We start from the raw sequence: 12,640 nt of genomic DNA, 5'->3' as shown, positions 1-12,640 counted from the left end.
GTGAATAAATTTGTGTCCACTTGCAATTTGTGTGCGTGGCTCGTTTTATGTTACGCCCTTAGCAGCCGTGCGCCAGTGGGATTATGGGGAGCATGAGCGGGCATTCCGCGCTTGCGTTAAATGCGTCAAATATTTTTACGTGATTAATTCAAAAAATTAATTACTGCCCGTTCACGCACTTAATTTGACAGCACTTTACATTACGTCAGAAACTCGTTCGGTACGCCCCCGTACTGAACCGAGGACCACGTACCGAAACGGTTCAATACAAATACATGTACCATTACACCCGTACTAAGTATGGGATTGTTATTTTTTTTTTATTTTATTTTTTTAATTTCCGTTCATGTTTCGCTAGCTATAACTTGAGACTCAGCAGCAACACACAAAACACGCCAGAATTAGTGACCGACTCACCTCTAACGCGTCGGTGTCACAGTCTCCCTCGTCCGGCCCTCTCCATGCCTCCTCAGTGATGCTGTTGACCAAATCGCAGAACCTGATAAAGACATACCAGCTTACTCCAAATCTTACAATGATGATTCAAATCTCTGTTTATCTGTGAGTGTCACTTTTCCAGTCTGTTATTGTTTATGTATTCATTTTATTTTCGTAAACTAATTGTTTTTACATCTAATTTATGTTTAAAACAATGGTTCAGTTTAGAGTCTGCAATGAACCTACCATACATTTTTTTTGGAATGTGGAAAGAAACTCATTAAAGCACTTGGGAAATCACACAAACTCCCGACAAATACGTCGAACACATGTGAAGCCAATGTGCTAGCCATGCAAACACACCTCTAATAATAATATAAATGATTCACGTCTTTGTTTCAGCTGGCAACATTTAACATATGATGAAACAGCTAATATTAAGCATTTGGCATGTGCTTTCATGCAGATGGTCTTACAGTATGTTTACAAGCACACCTCCCACACATACAGCTACAAGATAACGACCTTTAACACTCTTACCGCACACGACCTGAGATTTAGCACTTTGTCATACCGTCGCGCACATTGTGCGGGTAGGTGCCGCACGTGTGCTTGCACGCACGCATTACACTCACACGTATGCACCAGTGAGCTCGGTCCGCTTGCTTTCCCGCAATCCCATCCCACAGTCACTTCTTTACGCTCTATTATGCAAAGAGGACAGCCATGACAACAGCGGGCATGACTCATGGACGCTCACATGCCACATCACGGTACTCGTAAGAGGCTGAACACTTAGAACTAGGCCGGCAGGGATCACAAACAGTAACAAAATGAAGCAAGGTGTATTGGGAGGGACAGCGATGTGTGAAATCTAGCACCTAAGGGTTGAGCTGACATGAGTGTGAGTGTGGATCCTTATTAAAAGGGATAATCCATCCTGAGTAAACTTGTAGATCTTCCCAACACTGCTGTTACAAGATGACGATTGGAAGAGATTTCAGATTAATGGTCACTTTTTAGCGGGGATTTTCACCTTCTGTGAACTTGTTTCAATGTATGGCAGAAAACAGACAAGACTGAAAAAGCAGTTGCTGCTCTTGCACCCCTCTTTAAAAGAAACTGCTGTATTTTAAGCCAAAAGAACTGTTGTGTTAGATTGACAATATGTCTATACACTGCCATAGCAGATTCATAGCGCAATAAGCCCCCAAACTATTTTTAATTTGCCCGTTTAACCCTGAAAACCCCGGTTTACAGACGTCGCGCAACCGCTTTTGTTTCAACCTAGGCATAAACAGAAGCAATTATATTTATTATTCAAAATGTCTGTTATTTTTAGCTTAGAATCATTAATTGATGTCTAAATTTTAGTTAAAAAAAAAAAAAAGACTTAAAAAAAATTATTCACTGGCATATTTTAAACTTTTAAACGAATTACGTCACAATGAAAAATTTGGCGTCTGTAAAAAAGTCACGGATATCTACCTCATAACTATCGCTTAATTGTATTTTTTTTTTTTTTTGTTACTGTCGCATTTTCCCCGATTTGTTAGATGATAAATAATCGATCCCAACAAAAAAAATTGAAAAATAACGTTTAGATGGGTAACTATATGAAAAAGAAAATCTCAACCACTCCTTGTTGTCTGCGATTTCTGCATCGCGACCCTTGTTCTATCACCATGTTTCACCCATAAAATGAAATAAAAATCCGGCTGTGGCCATTCACACCTGTGTCTTGACACTCGGTGATACATGCTACGTGGAGTTTTTGGATTGAAACAAGGTAAGTACGCGATAATATCTCGTTAAAATTGTGGCATCTTTAATTCTGCTCTTGCGTGTTCTCGCCTCCAATTAAGGTTTTGCTGGTTACATTTTTACTTTATTTTTTTTTAAATGCCTTCCTGTTAAAAATGTTTGTTCCCCCAGAAAATTGAGATTTTAAGCTTTACAATGATGTATCACTCATGCGTTTCGGACAATTTTGAAAGTTGGTCAAATTGAAGGTCTCAAAGCAGAACTTCCCATATACATATAAGGCATAGACTTCACAATCAGACAATCAGATAGTGAAGTCTATGAACAAGTTTTTTTTTTTTTTTTTTTTTAAACTATACATTGGCAAAAAGGAAAAAACATGTCTTACATGTATCTCTTGCCAATGCTGTTAAATCTGAATACATATTCCCACCTCCCCATAAAAATGCTCTGCCTCTACTTTGCAGATTTTCGCATTGGGGTGTCCCCATGAACCGCGAAAAACAAGGGATCACTGTACTTGGAAATTTTCAACATTAAGGGCCGAGCCACAAAAAAAAAAAAAAAAAAAAAAAAAAAAAAAAAGATAAAATATTAAACCCATGAAAGGTTCTAGTTCCACACAAACATGAAGTTTGCAAGTTCACCAACCTTTTACAGTGCATCTCTGTGCAAAAATAGATCTGAAAGTCCTCTGCATTGTGAAGGACGTAAAGGAAAGCACTGCGTTCGTCAAACTTGGAGATGCTAAGGAGAGACAAACCATATGTTTCGATGAGAGCAGATATGAATCATATGTTGCGTTACAACAGCCATCACTTGTATATATGCTTTGACCAAGAAAGCCCATTTGCCTGCACATTGCACACCTAGCCAAAGCTAGATGTAGACTGTAGAATGACATTTTCAAGCAGAAGGATGCATAATAAAAACAACATAACAACATCTTTAAACCCCCAGTAATAAAATGTAAACGTATAAGGTAAAATGTAATAATCTGCACCTCACCCTGTATTCCATGGAGTGCTTTGATTTCTGTGGAAGATGTCGAAATATATTGCCCCTATAAATTTATGCCCCAACTAAATGCAAACTGTCATTTGCTGGCACACAGCGTGAACGTACAGAACAAGTGTTTAGATAGCCTGTCATTGTGTCTCAGTGGCTGCATTGCTGGCTGAGTGGGCTCCAAGAAGGAATCGTTCCCTAGCAACATGTGAGCTCTCCATTTCTCTGTGCTGACACTGAATTCCTCTGAGAATTGTGGAAAGCGAGATGCAGAGAACAGAATCTTACTAACTGGCCAAAGCAGACCACTGTGCGAATGGAGCTCTTGGGGAGGTTAAGTGGTAATAATGTACAATTTTGTGCCTGTGCATTAATGCAACTACCTAATGCTTCTTGCAGTTTGGCCGACACAGTATATGTATTCTGCTAATGTGTAATATTGGACTATAAAATTAGGTACATAATTACAGCACGTAATGTATATATACTGGTTACCAATTACTCCTTAACACCCTCGATCAACAAAATATATTTGCCAGCTAGCGAAACCATTTTTTTTTCTCCTGCTTTGCCTTTTTTCCAGAAATAACAATACAGTGGTACCTCTACTCAGGAAATTAATTGGTTCTGAAAGTAGTTTTGTAAACCTGAAAATTCTGTAAGTAGAGACGCGTTTTCCATGTAAATGCCCTAATCTGTTCCAAGCCCCCCAAATTCAGATATAAATCTCCTATAATGCGTAAAAATGCATAAAAACATGTAAAAAAATACCGTAATTTTCAGACTATAAACCGGTACTTTTTTCCTTCATTTTTAGTCCCGCGGCTTATAGTCCATTGCGGCTTATTTGTTTATTTATTTGGGTTGATAGGTAACACATGCCTCCTAGCATGCACTGCAGCGCTACATGTGTAAATATTAGGGCTGTCAAATGATTAAAATTTTTAATCGAGTTAATTACAGCTTAAAAATTAATTAATCGCAATTAATCGCAATTCAAAACATCTCTAAAATATGCCATATTTTTCTGTAAATTATTGTTGGAATGGAAAGATAAGACACACGACGGATATATACATACAACATACTGTACATAAGTACTGTATTTGTTTATTGTAACAATAAATCCACAAATGGCATTATTAACATTCTTTCTGTTAAAGTGATCCACGGATAGAGAGACTTGTAGTTCTTAAAAGATAATTGTTATAGTTACAAGTTATAGTAATTTTATATTAAAACCCCTCTTCATGTTTTCGTTTTAATAAAATGTGTAAAATTTTCAATCAAAAGTAGAGTTAATATAATAATAAGAAGAATAAAAATAACAATAATAAAAATAGAGTGACCAAAGTTTTACGTGTATTTTGCATAGCTATTTTGATATTGAATGCCAGTTCATTTTGCATTGTTGTTTAACTGTGTGTCAGAATAGGGCCTCATTACTATAGACTGAAGTGCTTTTCTTTTTGTGAACATTATTTTTTTTTTGGAGAGATAGGAATATTAATTTTGTTGTGCTTATCTTACCCAAAATACAACAAGAGACACATAATTGCCACTAAAAGAAAGAAAACTTACCGAAATATGTGAGGAGCACAAATAGCAATTTGCATTGCATTGTGAACGTCTCACAACTACTAATTCTCCCACGTTTAGAAGAAATAACATGAGTATGGAACGGCGCTGCCCTCAAGCGGCCAGTGGCATTCTCTTCACTCTTAATGTCCATAAACGGCCTCATTGTAATGTGTTTGAGGCAATGTGCGAGCGGGTCATTTAGTGCATGCGTTAATTGCGTCAAATATTTTGACGTGATTAATTAAAAAAAAAAAAAAAAATTAACGCCAGTTAACGCGATCATTTTGACAGCCCTAGTAAATATATATGAATAAAAATAAATATATAAATAAAAATATAAATTCATGTTCTGTGTTAATTATTTCTTCAGTTACTGCTCCAGTTGTTTCATTATTTGCTAGTTATGGTATTTGATAACACTTTATTTGACAGCGGCGTCATAAGACTGTCATAAGACCCTCATAATTATGACATGACACTATCAAGGGCATTGTCATTGTCATCTGGCAAATTATGTCACGAACTCACGAACTTTTACATCCATTAAAAAGTGAGATAATTTGCCAGATAACACTAAATGACATGTTATAAGCACTTACTAATGCTCATGACAATTTCATGTCATAAGTATGATTGTCTAATGACAGTCATAAGACGCCACTGTCAAATAAAGTGTTACCAAATCCCATAACTAGCAATTAATGAAACAACTGGAACAGTAACTGAAGAAATAATTAGCACAGAACATGAATTCTGATTGCTATTTAAGTACATGTAAGGCCGAGACTTGAATGGAACAACACTTCTTTATTCAGTGTGCTTCTCATCATATATGTCAGAGACATAACAGAGATTCCTTTTTATACTGTAATACCACGCCCACAGGAAGTGCACACTATGGCAACAGCAGTGTGACATAAATATGTCACATCTCCTCCACCCTTTAGTGTTGCAATGCATGCTAGGAGGCATGTTGGACAACAACAATGTTGACAACAGGTGGCAGCAGAGGTTGACTGTCTCCCCCAAGGGAGCAGTGATGGTCAAATGAAGCTTCCATGAAGCTTTGCAGCCAATTGGTTCAAAGCTTCATGGTGGTTCATTTGGTCTTATGACAGACTTATGATGACACTGTCAAATAAAGTGTTACCGGTTAATATCTTTTGGTGTAAATATCCCATAATACAGTGAGGACAGCTGCGGCTAATAGACCAGTGCGGATTAGCTATGAACAAATGGCGTTTTCGTGCCTACTTTGGTGGGTATTGGCCTATAGTCAGTTGCGCCTTATAGTACAAGAATTGTGGTACGTGTTACAATTAGATTATTACACAATAAACATAAAATCAGAGTTGTGCATAATGTTAAAAAGCAAGAATAAAGTAAAGAATAAAAGCTAATACACCCATGTAAAGCTGTCGGAACACGAGGGGCGAATGAAGAGGACGCTGGGATATACACATACAGTAGATGTCCCTCTCAGCCAGTTGAATGCCAGGAATGCTAGGCAATAGCCAATGGCAGAGCAGCTATAAGTATGTTACGTTCAGTAAACTGGGAGCTATGAGTACCAGCCATACTGTATTTTCTGCCGTTTGTATCCTGAAATTTCATCGTAACATAAGGCAATATCTTCCCATTGAGGCATGTCATAACCTGAAAATTCTGTATGTTGAGACGTTCATAAGTAGAAGTATCACTGTACATAGTTGTCAATTATGGTACATACATTTCTTGCACTTAGTAACCCTGTAAATATGTAAAATTGAAGTGAAAATTGTAATGGCACTTTTCAAATTAATTTAACTTATTTTGCGCAGATCAAATTAGTCAGCGAATGTAAATTGGGAGCATTTCAAACACATCTTGGGTAAGTAAGGCTGATTTTATATTCCCTTCAATTAAATGTGAGTCAAATTAGATAATGTTTATCACTAATCTGTGTTTTAACTAGTAAATTAAAATGATTTACAGTGTGTTAATTGCTGTCCCTACACTAATGTATCCCACAATTATTCGAACCTCGGTAACTGTTTCTACCTTTACCAAGATTAAACTTGTGTAGCTTTGCAAGCGTCACAAAATAGACTTTTGAGGATACTGCGGCAGTGAGTACCCCTAAAGATACTGTACAACGATGCAACTGAAGCACTGACCTGACACCTCTCACAGATGTGGCGCTGAAATTCCACTCGTGAATCCCCTTGTTCTGCAGGACATACCACATAATGTTGCACCGATTAGAACAGACGCAAAAATTCTTGTGGTGAATTAATAACTAGTCCCCCGGGGAAAAAGTTACGCAAAAGCGTGTTGATTCTGCGGGGAGCAATTCTTGATTGTGCGGCTTGAAAGTAGTTTTTCCAGGGGCAATAGAAAAAATTTTAGTTAGTTAGTGACCACTTATAAGGTAAACAATGCAATAATAATGATAATGATGCATTATTTGCAAGACTAAACACAGCCAAACATTGTGGTTAGAAATTAGTAACCATCAATATTATCTTTGTCACTCTTAGGCAGATTTATTTGCATTATTTATAAAGTGCAAACCATTTAATCAAACAATGGCTTTGAGGCAAAAGTGATATTGAAGGAAAGATATAAATAAAGTGCAAGCTATCCACTCGACCCGTATGTTGTAAACATCAGCCTGCAGCATTGAGCAGAAAAAAAATAACTTATAAAGTGCAGAACATGAGATTAAACGAAACAATTAAAACTGAGTTTAAATTACCCACTTTTTAATAAACATTATTGCTGTCCACTGTAAAATAAATAAATAAATATAAATTACATTCACATAAATCTCTTGTATGTGGCGGGTGCTATTTAACAGCTAAATCTAGCAAAAACTACAGGTCAAATTTTGCACCTTGCCCTGTATTCCACAGACTATTTGATTTCTGAGCAAGACGTTGAAATATGCCATAAATTCCACGAGTGATGGGGGAACTAAATAGCAGTGAACTCTTTGGAATACAATTTGCTGACAGCTGCATGAGAGTCATTGAACATTGATAACTTTAACCAAAAATGTAATAAAATACTGGAGATCGACAGATATTGTATATCGAGCCGATATATGGACTTTCTTCCAACATGTCCCAATGACCGATTAACAAGAAAAAATAAGCCGATAAAAAGGATTTTGATCAGGCATGTCTGGGATATTGTGGCCGCCGCTGACTGACGGTAGGACCCCGCCCCGGAAGGACCCTGCAGCAGCTTGAAGAAGAAAGGGTCTGACTGCAGCCGCAGCCATGCTACAAACTAGGCCTCATACAAACTACGCCCCTCCAAACAACGCCTGCTGTTTGTACGGTGGCGCGAAGAATTTTTTTATTATACTATGGGAAGTAGGGCTTCAGCTATCGATTATTTCAGTAGTCGAATAATCGATGAACTAGATAGTTCGAATAATCGAGTAATCGAATAAGGAACGTAAAAAATTAAAATACCTGAGCTGAGCCTCAAACGGTATAAAAAAAAAGATAAAATAAAAAATGAGGATCTATGTACAACAAAAGAACATTTAGCTAACTTACATAGCAAAAGGCCACTATCTTCAATGCTATAAAACGCTAGCTTTAAAAAAAAAAATTTTTTTTTACAATGCTCTTAACAAATAGTTCCGATACATATTCGCACAAAAAACGGCTAAATATACCCATAAACTACTTTACGAACGCATTAAAAAAACATTAGCTCAAACATAAAGCTTATGTTGGTCTCAACAAGGAGCAGCTGGATTCAGTCACGTGAAATGAGGCAGACTAGAAGGCAGTGCATCCACCCAAATCAATAAATCTAAATGCAAACACTTTCAAAACAAACCATTAGAATGCCACTTTAATTGAACGAATAAAATAAATTAGGAAAATTTCTCCCGTTATTGCATTATTTCCCTTCTGTCTACTTTCGACATGTGAAAGTTTTAAAACGGTTTCATCATTTAAAGATAGATTCAAGTCAAATTTTGACGATTTAGGTTTTTTATTTTAGATAAAAAGTTACTTAGTTTCGCTAGGAAGGTTCGCTACAACAGACCCTTCCTGAGAAGTCTACTGCTTTAAGATGGCGGCTGTTTACTAACGCCGGCGAGTCTGTCATTTCGTATTTACCGTAGCATCATGTGGGCGTAGTTTGTAGCAACGTGGCTGTAGTTTATAGCGGCTGTTGGCTGCAGTCAGGTATTATTGGCTTGAAGGCAGGCTACTATAGGAAGCTTCAAGCCTGCCTGTTTTGTAAAAACTGGAAGATTTTTTTTCTTGCATGAAAGAATATGCAATGTTGCTTTAGGCTTTTAATGTGTTTACTGAGTGATGCTTACACTCTAAAAGTAACTCGTAGCGTTAGCGGAACATTCGCATTAGCATAGCGAGCGGTGTTCTTAATCTTACTTTAAAAAAGTAATTAATTAGTCATATATTACTTCTCCCGGAAAGTAATTGAGTTAGTAACTCTGTTACCTGAATGTAATTAGTAATTAGTTTCTTGGCAAAGTAACTGGTGTTACTTTTCATGTTTTTTTTTTCCATTTAAAAAAACAAAGTCACACTATGTGAAGTTCAAGGGTTTTTGGGACAATTCGCCCTAGCCCAATTCTTTATCCTTAACTTAACTAGACACAGGGGAATTGTGGATCTTGCGATAACCAGATAGTAACCGTTAAAGTTGTTAAAATTGCTCCTGTTATTTCATTAGTTCCCTTCTGTCTACTTTCAAAATGTGCAAGTTTTAAAACTGTTTCATCATTTAATGAAAGATTCAAGTCAAGATTTTGCTGATTTAGGAGTATTTTAGATAAAAAGGTTAACGAGGTTTGCTAGGAAGGTTCTCTACAACAGAGCCTTCCTGAGATGTCTACTGCTTTAAGATGGCGGCTGTTTACTAAAGCCGGCGAGTGTATCATTTCGAATCTACTTCTCTATACATTTGCTAACGCCGCCGAGTCTGTCACTTCGCATCTCGTTCTATATGCATGTGATCTAGCGTAGCATCATGTGAGCGTAGATTGGAGGCTGTCGGCTACATGGTATTATTGGAGCCACCGAGCCTAGCATCGCATTTGCAACAGCATCACAACTGTCTTCCTTCCTTTCCACTCTCGCTCTTCTCTCTCCGTGTCTCTCAGACTTTTCTCGTGTCATTCAACCAACGTAGTTATGCATAGTAACACACGCCTTTGCATTCTCAGTAACGGTAACGGCGTTGCAAAGATGAAAAAAGTAATTAATTAGATTACTCACAAATGAAAAAAAATAACAGTAACGCCGTTATACTCTAACACCGTTATTAACAACACTGATAGTGAGTATCCTCTTAAACTCTCACTCTCACTTGTTTACATCTCGTCATGACGTCCTGGTGGGTTTAATTATTTGAAAATAATGTACTGTTCTTGCTGAGTGTGTATAATCATAAAAATAAGTGCTGCGTTTGTTGGTTTGGTAGCACTAGACCGAATTAATCCTTTAAGTCTCAGGTCATCGTTATAAATTTGAAGCTGTTGAAGCAATTTTAAGAATTGCCTTTCGTAATTTATCGGCCTAAAATACCGGCTTACAAAATCAGCTGAAATTTTTTTTCGATATCGGCATTTCAATTTCCCCTATCAGTCGACCTCTATAAAATACATTAGCAGTTACTCTGCTTCATTTTTTTCAGAAAATGAATATAATGTGGCAATTGAAACATACAAAAAATGAGGTGACTGAATTCATGTGTGTAAAAGAATACAACTTGTAGGAATCAAAAAGACCTTGTCATCAGGAGCCACGTGCCAAATGGACACTGTGTTGTCATCCACATCCTTGTTTATGGACAAATATGAAGGCTGATAGACTTTAGTAGGCTCCAGTATCAACACCTAGGCAAGGGATGAAAACGGTCGTATTGTAAAACAATGCTTCTTTAGGTGAACATATTTATGGTCTCCATGGTGAAGGATTACTTTCACTGGCTAACTCACAGGGAATCGCACAGAGGAAATATCTTTCTTGGTTGCCTCCACTAAGAAATCCATCCAAAAATCCATCACTTCCAGCTTGGGGGCTGGTTGTTCAATGCAGGGCTTCTTGAAGTGCTGATAGATCAATATGGTCTCCACCAAGGAGCGAAGATACCTGATGTCAACCAGACAGGGAAGAAATGAAGTATAATGTGTCAAAATGCTCAAATATTCTAAACATGGCACCACAGTGTATTTGTGGTCAGAATGAATGCCTCAAAGTCGAGAGGTTCTCGATTTAATTTCGGCTTAGGCCTCATTGTGCAGAGTTTGCACGATGAAAAAAGTTAAATGATTAAAATATCAGTGTAAATAATATTAAATAACTAAATGCAATGTAATTGAAAACAATTACAGAAGTAAAACTATCAATCCATCATTAATCAAGTAAGTTAACTTATTTAAACACAAAGGATAAAGGATTCTGTATTTGTGTACACAAAAGAGATGCTGTTCAAACAGTGACTTGAGCCTCTCGTGATATTTTCCCCATCCCAAATAAGCCAAATGCTCACACATAGTCCACAGATGGCAAGTAAAGTCTTTCAATGAAAAACGGCCCATTTTCGTCCTGCTGGAGACCGATGAGGCCCAAAAACGTTTTTTTTTCTTCCCCATGTTCAGCCTCATACCAGAATGTCTTATGTGTCTTCTCACCAGATGGGTGCTTTGAGTTTGAAGAGCTTCTCAGAAGCTTGGATGACCCGAGTGTTATCACAGGCCAGGATGCTGGCACCCAGGAAGAAGCCTACATCCCAGTAACTCTGCAACTTGTCCAAGCTGCCCTTTTTACCCAAGAGGCTGCTCAGCTTCACCCCTGCAAGAAATAAAAGAAAAGGAGTTGGTGCATAGGGATGTTTTTGTTCTATGGGCAGAAGAACAAAACAAAACTGCGGTTTGGAGAAAATCATAAGCAGGTTTTAGGAAGGCCAAGGGGGAATATAAGGAGCCACAAGCTGATTCCATGCATTCCTTGGCTCCTCTGAGCTTTGCAGTCCATGACGCCCATCTGCTTCACTTGACACCGAGGTGGATCAAAGCAATGAAATTAAAACACAGCACCTCAATAAACAAAGACTGTATTTACAGTGCAAAGGTTCCCAAAATGTCAACTAATGTAGCCTCCCACTGCTACTACCGTCACCAGTGGCAGAGTTGGCAATTTTGGGGCCTAAGGCGAACATATCCAGAGGCCTTCTTCATGGGTCAGGGGTTAAAAAGGTGAGAAGGGTGTGTAGGAAATATGTTCCGGTACACTAGGGCTGTCCAAAACGACAATTTTCTCCTGATTAGTCAGCCGACAGGTTTTACGATTAGTCGACTAATCTAATAATTTTCTTTTTTTTTTTTTTTTTTTTACTAATTTAGCTATGACATTTTTTTTACGCTTATTAATTCACAAAACCATTTTGGAACACTTAAATTCTTTATTAAAGTACAACTAATCATGTAAATAACAATAATTAATCACAAATAAACAATGAGGTTAAATGCTGATAGCATTTACTAGTGCAAAAGAATGAAAAGTAAACGGATTCAGAACTTTGACTGCCTTTCCAACATTATTCAAAACAATTCTTAAAAAAAATTCTAGCATTATTATTATAGTATACGACTATGTATAATGGAAGTATAATAATTATAATAATTATTAATTGCCAATCATATTTGTCTTAAAGAGTGTCATTTAAAAGCTATTCTTAGTGTAGAATCTGTATTCTGTAGTATTTACTCAACATATTATAATATTAATTCTGAAGTATGTGGGATTAACTCCAGAAATCGTTATTTATATGACCAACAAGACATGCTTTTATTTTGAAATGTTCACCGGAG

The 12,640-nt window shown here is 37.2% G+C and overlaps 1 protein-coding gene across 2 annotated transcripts in view; it reads right to left on the bottom strand.

The window, feature by feature from the left end:
- map3k5 (mitogen-activated protein kinase kinase kinase 5) overlaps nt 1-12,640 on the bottom strand; it is a 106,346-nt gene that overhangs the window by 38,211 nt on the left and 55,495 nt on the right. For both annotated transcript variants that reach the window (XM_057822390.1, XM_057822391.1), the window contains exons 9-14: nt 11,462-11,621; nt 10,766-10,919; nt 10,556-10,663; nt 6,948-7,000; nt 2,854-2,949; nt 418-499 (exon numbers count right to left, since the gene is read on the bottom strand). In XM_057822390.1, coding sequence (XP_057678373.1) covers nt 418-499; nt 2,854-2,949; nt 6,948-7,000; nt 10,556-10,663; nt 10,766-10,919; nt 11,462-11,621 — 653 coding nt within the window. The remainder of the gene's footprint in view (nt 1-417; nt 500-2,853; nt 2,950-6,947; nt 7,001-10,555; nt 10,664-10,765; nt 10,920-11,461; nt 11,622-12,640) is intronic.

The sequence above is a fragment of the Corythoichthys intestinalis genome, chromosome 19 (genome assembly GCF_030265065.1).
Source record: "Corythoichthys intestinalis isolate RoL2023-P3 chromosome 19, ASM3026506v1, whole genome shotgun sequence".
NCBI classification, from domain to species: Eukaryota; Metazoa; Chordata; class Actinopteri; order Syngnathiformes; family Syngnathidae; genus Corythoichthys; species Corythoichthys intestinalis.
Note: the sequence above shows the minus strand (reverse complement) of the source record. Positions and strands in the feature narration are given on the sequence as shown.